This window comes from Poecilia reticulata, chromosome 13 (assembly GCF_904066995.2).
Source record: "Poecilia reticulata chromosome 13, P_reticulata-male-v2, whole genome shotgun sequence".
In the NCBI taxonomy this organism is placed as follows: Eukaryota; Metazoa; Chordata; class Actinopteri; order Cyprinodontiformes; family Poeciliidae; genus Poecilia; species Poecilia reticulata.
Genome location: NC_088842.1, coordinates 2984868 through 3000621, shown reverse-complemented (window position 1 = coordinate 3000621; position 15754 = coordinate 2984868). Strand labels below are relative to the sequence as shown.

General features: G+C 39.0%; 1 protein-coding gene across 4 annotated transcripts in view; it reads left to right on the top strand.

The window, feature by feature from the left end:
• The window catches only part of brip1 (BRCA1 interacting helicase 1), a 93777-nt gene that overhangs the window by 10842 nt on the left and 67181 nt on the right, over positions 1-15754 (top strand). For all 4 annotated transcript variants that reach the window (XR_014090577.1, XR_014090578.1, XM_008425200.2 and 1 more), the window contains exons 7-14: positions 1184-1456; positions 4104-4325; positions 4442-4641; positions 4719-4851; positions 8265-8419; positions 8502-8679; positions 8828-8968; positions 9897-10058. Coding sequence is in view for 2 of the 4 variants with exons in the window: in XM_008425200.2 (XP_008423422.2) it covers positions 1184-1456; positions 4104-4325; positions 4442-4641; positions 4719-4851; positions 8265-8419; positions 8502-8679; positions 8828-8968; positions 9897-10058 (1464 nt within the window). In the remaining 2 variants the exon portion in view is untranslated. The remainder of the gene's footprint in view (positions 1-1183; positions 1457-4103; positions 4326-4441; positions 4642-4718; positions 4852-8264; positions 8420-8501; positions 8680-8827; positions 8969-9896; positions 10059-15754) is intronic.

Below are 15754 nucleotides of genomic sequence, written 5' to 3'. Positions count from 1 at the left end.
ACATCTTCAGTGAATGTTTTACCGCTGTTCAATGTTTGTGTATTTTTTCTGTTACTTCTATGCCAGTTATTGTTCATAAATATGCTATTTGTGAAAACCGACTTCAAACAGAGTCAGGGATTTAGAATAGCTATTTCTGTGAATAACTGAACAGTCAAAGACTGCACCACTTAAGAGCTTGACACATTAGCAGTATCAGTTTCATAAGCTCTACACTTTACCTGTGAGCAGAGAAAAAGAACTCACTTCGTCACCGGACAACCAATTATAAAGCAGCTAGATTTTCTCAGTCACCACAATGGTGGCCTATCATCTTTCAGACCTAGTAAAGGTCACCTGCTGGTGAGTGACAGGATGCCTTATGTATAGATACAAATTCTTTATTCCTCTTAGTGTGTTTTTTCAAAAGAGTATACAAGACATTCTGTCAGACTGCCTGTTCATGCCATGGATAATGTTGCTACGTTTGTACCATTTGTATCGTAATTCTCAGGGAAAGTCGCCATACTTTCACTTTATTTATGTTTTAGCTACATTGTGCTGCAGCATTCTCTTTGATATCTATGCCCTTTCAAGGAAAACGTTTATGAGAATTTGGAATTACCTGGAGTCAGTCAAGACAAAATTATTTTGAACTAGTTGTTAAAGCATCAGTATAAAGGCAAGCAAGGCAGACTTCAGAAACGTAAGTAAGTTTAGGGATGAAATGATGTTTCGCGATGTATTTATTACTAAAATAATTGGCAACTAATTTAGTTATCAATTAATTGTTTACTGAAGTTTATAGACTGAAAAAAGTTGTTCTGTTAGGTAATTTACTGACAGAACAACTAGCTTCTGTGTTATATAGATTAATTAGATGTCTGATGTTTTGTCATCTTTACATCTCTTAAAATGTTTAATACCTGGTAAAAGGTTATTTTCAAAAAGTACTTTTAATCTGATGCCCCTCATCAGGACAGGACGCATGTCCTAATTTATTGAATAAGATCGTATGGCATTCACATTTAAGTTTTGGCATTATTCTTAGCACAAAAAATAAGATGAGTTGGACCTGTTTGTCCTGCAAATGCCGTGACATTTGATGTAACACTTGTATTCTATAGAATTAACAGAAAATAAAATGAAACTATGTTGAACTCAAACTATAACCCGTTAGAAATCGGTGTCTTTCTCTGTCCAGTGCTCCGAACTTTGCTCCCGCTGTCCGTGTGCATCAGCCAAAGACAACTTGAAGAGCAAAGACAAAGATGGCAACAAGAAGATTCCAAAGATTTTTTTTGGCACACGAACCCATAAGCAGATAACTCAGATTGCTCATGAGCTGAAGCGCACCGTTTATTCCGGAGTGCATATGACTATCCTTTCCAGCAGAGATCACACCTGTGTCAACCCAGACGTGGCGCCGCATTTCAACCGCAACGAACGCTGCAAGGATTTGCTGGAGACCAAAGATGTGAGGAAGAAGTCACGCAAACACACGCAAACACACGCACACACACGCACACACACACACACACACACACACACACACACACACACACACACACACACACACACACACACACACACACACACACACACACACACACACACGCATATAATAACAGCTCCAGGGTATTTACTATATGCTAGTGTGTCACTTTCATAAAAACAATTAAAGACTAATGTGTTCAGAACAAGGTTATTATAATTAACTAAAACTAAGCTGAAATTGAGAAAATTTTTAACTGAAGTAAATGAAAATGGAAATTAATGGGGGAAAACTAAAATTAACTGGATCTATGTGATGCATTTACAAAACTAAATCATACTGAAATTATAGATCTAATATCCTTCAGTCTTGTATTTATGAATTGATTTATTAACCTTTCAAACTGATGTGAAATAAAACCCACCACCCACCACCGCTACACTAGCAGTTTATGTCAGCTGTTGGCAAATTACAGCACTCCATAATCCTCCTGGTGACACTTGCACCAGTTGGCAAAATGGCAACAGCAGAAGTCGGAGAAAACACCTGAGTCAGTTGATTGTTCAAAAACAATTCCATACATCTTTTGAAAATGGTATCTTCTGTTGAGTGTTCATTATCACAGTAAAATACTTTGGTTAAATTTTAGGTCCAGAACTAAAAAAAAAATCAAAGTATGAAAAAGCTAAAACTATTACTTTAACCAATAAAAACAAAACAAACCCCCCCCCCCCAAAAAAAAACCACTTTCTAAAAACTGGTTAAAATTGACAAAATTTTACAAAGTCACAACAAAATATAAATAAACAGTAATGAAAAACCCCAAACTATTATTGCCCTGCTTCAGAATAGAGTGTTTTTAAAAAATATTTTATTATATCAGACAGATGCACTTTCTCAACTGTGCAGTCAGCTTAGAGTAAACATAGCCTCAGAGAAATTTTGTACAATTGAGCCACACGACAACTTTTGACACCCTAGAATGTCAAAAGCCGTTTTTCTGAGACATGATACACTTGTAACCCCCTACTGTCCTGAAGTTCAGGCGCCTACTGTAACGAGGACAATTACGCTGTCAATGGAGGTGTTGGCCTTCCAAGGCAATTGTCTGACTTTGTCATGAAAAGGGTGGCCCAGAAATAACCCCCATCTGGAGCAGTTGTCACCGACACCCTGTATCTCCTCAGGGTCTGGTGCAGTCATTGTCATGTTAGCAGGCCGTACGGACACACAGCAGTTCCGCTGCTAGTTTTCAGGCTGCTCTTCTCTCAGAGCTCTTCTGGACATCCCAACAGTAGCTGAGGGCTGTTAATCCCCCAATCAGATCCTGTTTTGCTATGCAGACAGGGTTCAGTGTCACTGTTCCCATGTGGTAAGTCGTTTAGAGAAGAAGACAGTTTCATCCTCTGTGATTGATGTGTCTGAAACTGTGTACAGTGTTTTTGTGACAGTGACACCTCAAGCTGTTAAATTCATAAAGGACAGAGTGTGAGAACTCTGCTGGCAGTAATTAGGATCTGGTACATTAGACGTTGCTTCTTCAGATTGCTTCACCATTCTCTACATGAGTGTTTGGATGTGTTGCTCCAAACAACACATCCATATTAGAATATTATTATAGTTAGTGATAATGGATGCAGTTCAAAATATTTGATCCTAAGTGGAAATTAGATGTTGTTGTAACTTATATCAACCAATTATATTAGGAGTCACTGTGAATGGTGATACTGTGGGCAGTAAAGATCTCTAGTAGCAGTCAGTCTTGTCACAAATCTAGAATAGCCTCTTACTGATGACTGTTGCTGTTTGACAGTCTCATTTCTGTCATCACATGCTAACAGTTTAATATTCAGGCAGCAGAGATAATATTCCACAATAACACGTCCTTAATTACACCATAAGTTGTTGACAAGCTTATGTTGAGGTTGTTGTTAACCTCATTTGCTTTTCCTCTTTAAATCTGTGTCTGACTGTATTATTAGAAAGATGGACAGAAAGATGGAGTTTGGAACTTGATGTTTGCCCATTATGATCAATTATGCATCACATATGTCCAAAAGTAAGAAGAAAAAAATCCCTCCATTTGTGCAGCATTCAATACCAGAGGAAATAACCATCGAAACCTGCAGCGCCTCAAAGAAAAAACCAACAAACAAAAAAACTAAAGTCAACAAACGAACAGATCAGAACTAACAGAGCAACTCCAACATGCTGCCGCCATGAGCGGAAAAATTATAGAATCTTGGAAATCAGAAATAGTTGCTAACTTGATACTACGGTTAGTTCACTGCCATGGTTTGTTCAGCTCTAACAGCAACCATGGCAAAGAGCAAATCCAAAGAGGAACTGTGGTCAGTACTAAAATAATAGGAGGAATCAACTTCACCTGTACTCATTGCCTTGCTAAAAATGGACTACCTTACAACAGTATAGTGTTTACCACATTTTATTTGTTCACTTGCACTCTTTTAGGCATCATAAAAAACGTTGTTTTCATTTGTTAACTGGTGGTTATTGCTTGTTTTTGGTTTAATTTTTTGGCCAGGTGTTACAGTTTGTAAAAACAAAGCAAGATGTAAAACCGTTGTTTAAAACCACTTTTTTTTTTTTCAACATGCTCATATTTCAGGGAAGGTCATGCAGGTTCTACCATGGTGTGCAGAAGATGCGGGACCAGCACACCCTACAGTGGGTCCATGGGCTGCGTGAAGCCTGGGACATCGAAGACCTGGTGTCTCTGGGGAAAAGGCTCCGATCCTGCTCTTACTATGCTGCTCGGGAACTTATGCAGGATGCCTCTATCATCTTTTGTCCGTATAACTACTTGCTGGATCCAATGATCAGAGAGACAGTGAGTTCCAATGGAAATAAACATTGGAAGAACCATGAAAGCTGCAGATCAAGAACTCCTCATCACATCCGAACGTATAATCAGTTCTGTTCTTATTTTCAATATTTCTGGAGCAGATGGAGATTGACCTGGAGGGGCAGATCTTGGTGCTGGATGAGGCCCATAACATAGAAGACTGTGCAAGGGAAAGCGCCAGCTACACCTTAGAGCTCAGCAGCCTGCAGATGACCAAAGATGAACTGGACGGGATGGTCCTCAGTAACATTAGACGCTCCAAGCACGAGTCTCTCAGGAACTTCTGCTACGCCCTGATCAAGTCAGTGTTTGAGGGAAACGTACCATCTTGTCTTTATCAGAACCTGAGCTTTATTCAGTTTTCTGTTGTTAATTCAGCTGGATCCAAGAGAGCCAGGCACTGCTGTCTGAACGAGGGTTTGAGAGCGCCTGCAAAGTCTGGAGTGGAAAGGATATACTGACCATTTTCCACAGCTTGGGTGTCACATTTGACACCTTCAGTAACATGAAGGTAAAAAAAACTAGAGTTGCTGAATTTAAAGACCTCTTATGCTTCCTTGAACAGGTTAGGGTGGGTCTATGTGCTACACAAACATGTTCATTACAGTTTTTGCACAAAATCATTCTTGATTTTGAGATGTTATTGTGATGTTAGTCTGGTTAGTTCTGCCTATTTTGAGCTCCTTTCAAAATGAGCTGTTTTAGGGCCTCCTGTCACTTTACATCCAAATAAGCTACTAAAGGCCACGATCTTGGCCCAATGTTTACACTTGCACGTGAAAATAACTGCTAACAGATGCGCAACTTTGAGTGGCTTTGCGATCCATTGGCCACTGATCATTATCAGCCGATATGGGATCGGGTTAGCCAATCATTATTTAATGTTACTGATCACAAAAACCAATCACCAGTACCCCTGCAGAGGCCCTGTGTACAGCGTATTGCCCCCATTCTTTCACATTGAGCAAGCATGCTGCAGCCAATCCTGAACAATGTCGAGTGGAACCGTTGCGCTCTGAGAGTGATGTGAAGTTTGCATCTTGGAAAAATACCTCAAGAGAAATGCATGTCAAAACCCAGCAACACAATGAATTTAATGTCGCATTTAAAAAACAAGCATTTGAAGGTATATCAAAGCTGAGTTCAGAAAAAAGGATGACAGGAGAAACAATTAAAGCACCTCACAACTGTCAACAATGAACTTAACAATCAGAAGACTGAGCAAATAACCCAAAATATAATTACATTTATTCAACTAGATGACTAGCCTTTCTGAGGGGTAGAAGACTCTGGTTTCCATCGAGTGCTCTTGCTGTTGGACTGCTGCCACGCGCTATTGGGGCGCAATATTTCACAGAACTAACGTGGTTAGCTTCACAGAAACTAACAAGTTTCTACCAGGCAGATCTAGTGCCTGGTAGATGGGCCTGTCGCAATAAACGATAAATCAATTAATCGCACGATAAATTAAACCTATCGACCTCTTTTTAATTATCGGCTTTATCGTCTCTTCCTGCCTTTTTTCTTTTTGTTGATGACACTGAATGAAAAAAGGCTCAGCTCCGGTGCTCTCCACCGACCCTCCCTTTCTCATTTCCTTCGTGTAATGTCCAGCGCACACTACACGAGTTGTGGGCCGAATGTCGGCCCATTTTCTAAACCTGAGAGAGACATTAGCTGACAGAAATCTCAGGTATAATGGTTCGATCGGGTTCGTCGTGCCGTGTGGTGTCCAGCCACATGGGCACAAAATAATGGCTCCAAGTCCAGTTAACTAATTTTAAAATCAGGCATTAATCAATGCTTTATTAGAATCTACCTGTGATTCATGTGGCTAGAGTCAGCGTAAAGTCCTGACTGAATGAAAATCATTATAACCTATTTATGTCACGTTAACGAAGAACAGCTGAAAACTTACCGGGTTTATCAACGGCGGTAGCAATTTGGCTCCAACTCCTCCCCTTGTCATTTCTATATTCTTTCTCGAAATGTTGAATAAATATTAATGTTGTTTCCACATATCATCTCCAATGTCCGCTGGACTTCGTGTTGCGCCGTGTCAGTTGTTTGGATCCCCTCAGAAAGTGTGGAGGGGAATCCGCACTTTCTGATTGACTACCTGTTACATTCAGCGTTAACGGGGAAACCCCTGATTTAGATCAGAGCGGCCACGACGATCTAAATCACACTACAAGATGATCGTTTACGAAATCACCAGCGACAATCTTAGATTGGCCAACGATCTAAGATTGTCACTAGGGGAAAATAGGGTCAAAAAACCATGTAGTGTGAACTATTGCATTAGGTATTCGGATGTGCCCATCTTCTCTATTTAAATCTAGTGATTACTCAAGGCCAATATAGTATACAGACTTCATAATCTGCACTCTTTTGGTTGAATCCAGTATTTATTTCCACTTTGGCTTTATGTTGTTTAGTTGTTATTCAAGTACGTTTTTTGTTAATGGAGACTGAGAATACATTTTATTTTTGTTTTTGGTTGTTTTGTGTATTTAGTTCATCAGTTCCAGTGTTATGTGTTCTTTTGAAAATAAAGTGTATCTATGGCAGGAAATCGCATGCATTATTAGTCACTTCCATTAAATCAGCGTCAAAAGGTCTTGAAACAATACTATTGTTTATTGCAATAATTGTTTAGACAATTAATCGTCCAGCAAATTTTTTTATTGTGACAGGCCTACTGGTAGATACACAACTCTACATCCTTGCCCTAGATTCTTGCCCTACCAGGCATGGATCCACTTGGACTCTCACATCAAATGTTTTCTTAAAGCTGCAGCATACATCCATCCATTATCATACACCTTTATTCCTAGTGAGGTCACCAGGGTTTCTGGTCAATAGATGAGAGGCGGGGTCACCCTGGACAGGTCGCCAGTCCATCATAGAAGCTGCACCATGTAAATTTTTTGCTAATGTCTTGACATGAGGCAGGTAATCTGCCTCATGCTAAAATTGAGCTACTCTGCCTCCTCTGTGTTCTGCAGAATTACTCCGCTCAGTCAGAAACAACCAGTGAGCACAAAACAGCTAGCCATGTTCTCAGGCAGATTTCATTTAGTAACTTAGGATTGTTTATTTTAATTCAACCTGCAGTTAACTTTGAATGATTTCTTTTTCAAATACGTCTTCTGAGATTTATTTAACTTTATGTATAATTTAGGCTGATGAGAGCCTGTATTGCTGATATATTTTTTTTAATTGTCTTTTTGACTGCGTTGCACCTACAAGTGTTTTGTATGTTTTTGTCTAAATTAATGTGATTTTATAGTTCTTTTTTGCAAGATCACATAGCCGAAAGCATTTATACCTAAACCAACAAACAACCAATCCATCAAATTGATATCGGTGATTGGCAGTGATCGGCCCTCATGGGTGATCTGTATCTTCGTCAGCTGCAGTTAAACCTGATTGGAGCATCAATAGCAATTATTCAACTGTACATCTTTGAAAAGCAGATGTAGAGACTCCTGCAAAATCAACAAGAATGCAGCAAGTGGTTTCTGGATGGTAAAACCAACTGACAAAACACGCTGGGTTGCTAGGTGACGGGCTGGGTTTTGCTGGGATTGCTAGGTGAGGGACTGGTTTTCAAAGCCCACTCGCTGGCTTTGAAGTGCACTGCAGTGCAGCCTGGTGAGGAGCAGTGCCTGCTGATTTGAGATATTACATTACGGAGGTTTTGAAAATTGTTGTTTTTGAAAGTTGGGATTTTTCAGACACCAAAAAACTGGCTGAGTGTTTTCTTAAGGGATTGGCCTGATTTTAGAAGCAGTAGAAACCCAAAACTTGCAAATTGTGAATTTTGCCTAATAGGTCCCCTTTGAGAGTACATTAGAAGTTGAAAGTTTAAAGCTCTTTGGAGCAGCTTACATCAATTGCTCTACTGTATGTCCGAGACAGCAAAACCTGGCATCTGTGTTGGAGAAGGAGGAGGGTGTCGGTTTGGTTAACGGCAAGGAGGACATGGTGCAGGTCCCAATTATCAGCGCATCTACAGCAACTGTCCTGAAAAACCTCTTCATGGTGTTGGATTTTCTCTACAGAGACAGCTGCCGGTGAGACCAAACTTTGATGTTTTTGAAGTCCTTCGTGTTTCTTTGGTAACCGGTCGATCAGGAGGTGTTCCTGTGTCTGCAGGTTTGCTGAGGACTACCGCATTGCATTGCAGAGGAGCTACGCCTGGACCAATCAGGTCCCGCCTGACATTCCTGATGCCCAGGGCTTTTTGGTCCGGCCTCACCACCGACACCGTCAAAGCGCGCGGGTCAAAGCGGAAGTTCTCACCCTGAGCTTCTGGTGTCTCAACCCTGCTGTGGTGAGATGTTTGACATGTAAACAGAGGGTGTTATTACTGAGCTGAAAAAATATGCTGATTTCAATGGCAATAAGAATGTCAATTTCCCTGTGTTCTTTTTTTGTTATTAAATAAAATTGAACTCTGAATTTGTTTTTATTATTTTCAGGCTTTCTCTGACCTGAGTGGGTCAGTGCACAGTATCGTGCTGACATCAGGAACCCTGTCACCTATGGGCTCCTTCTCCTCTGAACTTGGGGTAAAATTCACTATCCAGTTAGAAGCCAACCATGTGATCAACAAATCCCAGGTTAATGAGATTTTATTGCCTGTTCTGACATGTGTTCATGAATAAAGCAGTGTTTGTTTGTTTTTACATGGAAACCTATTAACACTACTTGATTAAATTGACTCCAGAGATAATTGCAAGACTTTTATTTTTGCCAAGAACATTTTTTGCCCAGTAGATGTCACAATGTCTCCAAGTGATATAAAACCCAGGCTGAATAAGGAGACAGTACGCCTTGCTTAAGAATTTCCTTGAACTTTGTGTTTCAACCAGAACAATTATATACTTTATTGGATTGTATGTGACAGACCAACAGAAAGCAGTTCTAACATGGATGGAAAAGGAAACAAGCTTGTTTTTTAAGATTGTTTACAAGTGCAATTTTAAAAATATTTCTCAGATGTTATCATAGTGTATCCAATTTCTGATTTTAATAAGCTTTTTTCTTACTTTATTTATTTTTTTTTAAAATGACTAATGATAATGAAAATATCTTCAAAAACATATTATTTCAGTCATCCCTTCTGGAATTTGACCTGAATTCAAAGTCCAAATAAATAAATTCTGCATAATATGCTTATGAAACCAGATGGTAGGTCCTGGTGTGTTGTCATTGCTCTGAACTGTGGAAATCCAAAAAAATGCATGGTTGGGAGAAAAAAAATCCAGATTTTTACAAAAATTTAAACTTCACAAACAAAAAATGGATAGCAAAAGTATCTGCTGCTGTTGTACATATGGAAACTGAAAATGTTGCCAATTTTACTTTGTAAAGTAATTCAGGCTCAATCAGACTGGGTGGAGAGTTTCTGAACATCGATTATTATGTCTTGCCACTGATACTGTTGTATTTAGCGCTGGACTTTAACTAGGCCCTTCCACAACACAAAGAAAAGCTAATTTGACTATTTTTGCTTGAATATCACCCACTGTTTTCTGTTGTGCTTAGGTGTGGGTGGGCACTGTTGGTGCAGGACCCCAAGGCCGAAATCTCTGCGCCACCTTTCAGCGCTCTGAAACATTTGCCTTCCAGGATGAGGTGGGGGATTTGCTGCTCCATGTCTGCCAGGTCATGGCCAAAGGCGTACTCTGCTTTCTGCCTTCATACAAGGTAAACACACCAGCAAAACATTCTGTCCTCAAAGATAAAATATAGAAATCTAATTTAAAAAAGATGGACAATAAACCAGACTGTAGTGGACTACTATCAACCCCTAAACACATTGCACCAAATGCTTGAAAGGAGCAAGAGACTTAAATGTTGTGTTTACTGTAAGAGAGAGGATGCAACAGATGCAACTGAGCAGAAATTAACATTGACATATTTATTTCTGTTTTGAATGTTTACTGCAAGTAATACTTATTCTAAGTCTGTTCCAAAAGTTTAAGAATGGATTTGTTTTTTGTAAAATACCTTGAGAAGACATGTTGTGAATTAGTGTTAAACTGAATTTAATTGAACTGATAAAACAAGTGGAGCATTAATTTTAAGCTAGTTGTTTTTTCAGAGCATTGACCATTATATAATCACTATGGTGTTATCCATTTTCTATTTCTATCTTTATGTAATATCTGCCCATGATCTTTTCTTAAATAATTTAATCTGGTGGTTCAGGGTTTGTTTTAATACCACTGCTATGTCTTACCACTAGGAGGAGGAAGAGACCACACATCAATAATTTTGCTGCAACAAAGCATTTAGATCAGACAGCATAATGGTGTACTGCTGGATATAACATACATTAACAATCAAATTTTTTAAGCACAACCATATTTAAAAATTAATAGTTTTAAAAGAACCAAACCTGAACTTTATTGGATTTGTTTGCCTTGCTAAAGTTCAACACTATCACGTTATAATAGTCTTCCTGATCAATAAAGGCACTTGTCAGGGACTTGTTAAATGACATCATTCTGACAGAACTGTATCCTCTTTCAGTTAATGAGGACACATCTTAGTGCACACTCATAGACACTTTGTCCCCTTTGTTTGTTGCGTCTTTATCTTCATGAATAATGAATGTTCTCTGTAGCTCAGTTGTCACTCTGGTTTAGTGAAAGCCAAATGGATTTCATGTGTTGTATGAATTTGTCCAAAAATCACATTGCATATGCAGTGTAATTAAATAACATATATAATTTTATGTATTTAATATATATAAATGTAAAGTTGTTGATGGTGCTGATGTATCGTTCCCCTATGATGAGTCATACAGAGACGTGTGTTTTGCCCATGACAGGTTTTAGTTTGGCCTGTGGCGTGTTTTCATGTCTCATCTTGGACCAGTATTTCTGTGTGTCTCATCCAGTGATCACTGGTTTGATTTGTCTGCAGTCTTTGCTTGCTATCAGGTTGCATTCTCCAACAACTTATGATACCATCATGTAAACAGCAAGGGAAAGCTAAGACTCAGGTTTGTGTTGTTTTCCCCTTTTACCTCCCTTTTGTCAGCTCGCAGTACCAGCCAAGCAGCGTCTATGAACCTTGGGATGTTTTTTTTCTATTATTTATATTCATGTAGAAGTCTTTCCCTTCCCTGGTTCATAAATATTTAATATGCAGTCAGCTTTTAAAGATAAGGAGATGAGGGAATATGAAGGGCTGGGTATTAATTGGAGCCCATAGAGGCCTTGGTGGTGCCACAGAGTCCCGTCTGCCTCTTGCTGTGTGTAGTTGTGTGCAGGTAGTGGACATAGAGATGGTAAGACATCTCAAGACAATTCTATTCACTACATTGAAGTGATGAGTATCAGCTTCATCTACACAGCTACCTCTGCAGTAGGCAGAAGCCAGAGAGATGAATGAGTTTTGGGGTCATTCGTGTTTTTGTTGTTCTATTCTCATTAATCGTGACACTGTTGCACTGCCTGTAAATATAGGCAACTTCTAAATCTATTAGGCATTACCTGTACATGCAGAGTTCTACAATTCTGCTAACATTCCTACAGTTATGGTTATGGACTCGCTATCCCAAAAGTTTAAATCTGTTCTGTTTTTGTGGTACTTTAGTCTAAGCCAGTGTTTCTCAACCTTTTTTGGGCCAGCGCCCCCCTAGCCTTTATCCAGGTCCCTCACCGCCCCCCACCAAAGAATTTGTAGGCTACTTTGCACTAACTATTATTTTATTATTAATATTACTATCACTATTGTAGATGTTTTCATTTTTATGCTTGTTTTTGTATTTATCATCAAAAATAATTTTCCAGGGAACAAAAAAGCCATAGGAATAGAAATTATTTTCACAGGTGTTTACAAAAAATGCAATGAACATTCAACTTAAAATCGGTATGCCTAACAGCAGAAAATCAGAGTGGAAAAAATATTCTTTTGTGCCATTTTCTAGTTGTTAAATCTTGCACAAAATGACCAGATAAAAGATGAACAACATGCCAGTTTAAACTTTGAACTATTTGCAAAACGACTGAGCTCTGCAACATTAAAACATGGATAGAACTGTAGCTACATTAATCATAGCTCTTCTTCTCTTCAGTGTTTGTCAGTTTCTGGTGGTGCAGCTCTGTGCTGTCTTCAGGAGAATGGGACATCAGAGTATCATTCTTAAAACTTCACTCACATGGCATTTATTGTGCAAACCAGAGCTTTCACTGGATAAACAAAAGTTCCAGATCCTTTTAATGCCATACAAATATGAGACAGAAACGTGGATTATATCTTTATATAGACCTGTCTATTGATTATAGATTAATAGTTTTACTGGACATAAATTGCAAAGAACAAATCTGGTTCTTAATCAAATCCTTATGAGTCAAATTCAAAATGTCATGGAGTAAATATATAAAATCTAATTAAAAACATAAATAAGTGATAAGTTCTTTGCTGTTATGGTCTGTAAGATATATTTATTCTCAGTACTAGATGTGGTGTCAACAAACCCATGACACATCAACAATATTATTTTACCTTTTATCTGGAAATAGTTTGTTTATTCTTGCCATACAGTCCTCTGTATTAAGTATTGCTCGAAAGGTCTTGCCATACCAGTTCAATCCTCTGTGTTTACTTTAGTTTCTTAGTTTATTCTTACATTTTTTTCTTCATTCATTTCCATTTAGTTTCCTTTGATTAGTATTATCTTCTTGGTTTATTGCTATGTTCACTTTAGTTTCTTTCCTGTTGCTAGATTAATTTTTTCGCATCCACCTGAATACTGTGTAGTTGCGCCACTGGCTGAACTGATGCGGTGAAGCTACAAGTCCCGGAGCGGAGCTGCGCCAAGAAGCTACAAACACTGAATAGAAGAAGAGCTGCCATCGATACCGTTGCAGCCAAGCATGGTTTAATTGTTACACAATACAGTTTTACCAAGTTACTCAAAGTCTAAACTGGTATTGTTGTGCATTTAAGGTGTAAAGTTTACTTTCGACCAAACGCCCCCAAAGGAATCCCAGTGCCCCCTTTTTGTAAAAATTTCCGCCATCGCCCCCTGCCGTCCTCTGAACGCCCCCCGGGGGGCGGTACCGCCCACGTTGAGAACAGCTAGTCTGAGCAGTAAAAACCACAGCGTACTCAGCTGTCCAGCTTAGCCACCGAAAGAAAAGACCAATGCTTCACAAAGTAAAGAGGATGTTATGGTTAATTAAGAAAAGCAGGCTATTGTAGAAGTAGAGGCATGAAGGGAAAAACAAGATGCTTTTAAAGGAGATTCCTTTAAAACGAGATGTATTATTATTTCTTTACACAGCATCACAAAAAGCTGCTATGACTGCAATAAACATTAGCTAATTATATAAGTTTCTAATGTTAAGTATCTCTGGCAGTAATGTGTTTGATGATGCTTGTTATTTAATGTAGCAGAACGTTGGCCTTAAAATGTTCTGCAACTGTTTCAAAAATCTTTTTAGCTAAGGTGGATGTGATGGAGGAGCCGTCACGAGCCGGGACTTAATTATGAGTCCGTGTCAGCATGCGAGCATGCCCCCGCACACACATACATACAAGTTTACACAATCGCTAACTTACTTTTTGTTGGAGCTTAAACCGATGCGGTTCATCGTGGGTGCACACGCGGTGTTCCTGCTTCAGTTAACATATCCATCCTAAACCTGTTATTTTCAGTTCCAAACATTTTCCCGGTTCTATTTTCAAGCAAGGTTGTTTCCTGATTGTGGCGCGCCAGGAGGGAGTCATGTGATGACGTAGTGATGTCATCGGAACATACTGAGTGTTTTCTTTTAAATTGATTATTGTATTTTTGATCACAAGTTTATTTATTCATATACTTTTTTTCCTTGGTATTATTTATTATTACTTTGTTTACTTGAGTTAGAAGTAATTGTTTAGTTGTTTTTGCTTGCTTGGTTTTGCTGTGGGGGGAGCCTGTGGCTTTAAAAGCAGGGCTCTGTTCCACATTGAGGCAGTCTGTGGCTAGACTCCTGCCAAGTCACAGTGAAGGTGATGGACTCTTGTATTGTTTGTCTGATTTTAACCTGCCTTGGATGTCCTCTGCACCTATTTTGCACTTTTCCTCTCTGATCACCTGAAGAAAAGTGTCATAAATTTCTCTAAAGTGATCTTCGGGGTCCTCTTATGCCCAAGTCATAAGAGGACCCCGTCACAGTGGAAATTAGTTTTGCTTTTTTCAGTAGCTGGAGATCCAGCTAACTGGAATTTTATATTTCCAACAAACCCAAAGCTGTTTGTCTGTCTTTTTTTCTTCTTTTTTTTATTGTTTGCTCATGTAATTATTGGTAGCCACATTACAATTAGCTACCAAGATTACTGCATGTTTTCCTCATTATAATCCCTTGCTTGTCATTCAAATTGGATATTGGAACGTAAACTCCAGCTGCACTAGTCTAAATTTTAAATGCAAGTCTGGTTTCCATGTTTTTTTATTCTGTGTCTGAAGATGGGAATGCCATAAGTGGAACTTTGCATAAGTGTTCACAACAAACAGGCAACCCGCCAGCCTGAGCTTTATGGACTGAGTTTTTCTGATCACCACGTGCAGCAACGCTGCCTGACAGTTAAGTAGACAAAACATTGTGTTGCCGCAAAAATTAAAAGAAAATAGAAATAAATTAAATAAAATCAACATGTTGCGTGACTGCGAGGTGAGTGCAAAAGGTGCTTGCCCACTAACATTCCCCATCTAACCAGGAACACATCCATAAACGTTCTCAGTGCAGATGCAGAGCCTCGTGCTAGGGAGCATGTTGAGATACAAACGCACAATAGAATGATATATCTTCACAAAGACATATCATTCTTACTGCATGCTCACACCTCTGAAAGCGCAACTGTGGGTTATATTTGCACTTCACCTAGAGCTGTACAAGCAGAGCAAATGCGGTGGCTTTTAAACTTGACTCATACCCAAATGTAGAATTCTCCAAAGAAACATGCGTCCTCACAGGGGCTTGATATGCTGTAAATGTCGTGTGCTATTTCAGTGAAAGCAGACGCGTGCGATCCACGCTGAGATGAATTTCAGAGTTGCAGCCGCAGTAGCGTGCTAAGCGGCCAATGTGCAGACATGAGCAGAATAATTGGCGCGATGTGATTGAATCATGTATTTTTTATTTATTAATTTATTTATTTGAGTTTAGTTTAAATATCTGGTATTTGAATCATGCCTTACTCTCTGCTACAATTGGAACATTTCAACAATTTGTCAGCTGCTCCACCAGAGAGAACACAATTTTTTTGTTTTATACAAATGTCAAGGATTCACACATTTCCAAGCCAATATGTCCTCTGGAAAAATCACATCACGAACTTATTTTTCTCTGCTCTGAATATAAACCCCATATTCAGAGGCAACCTGTAAAGAAGGCAAATGTGAG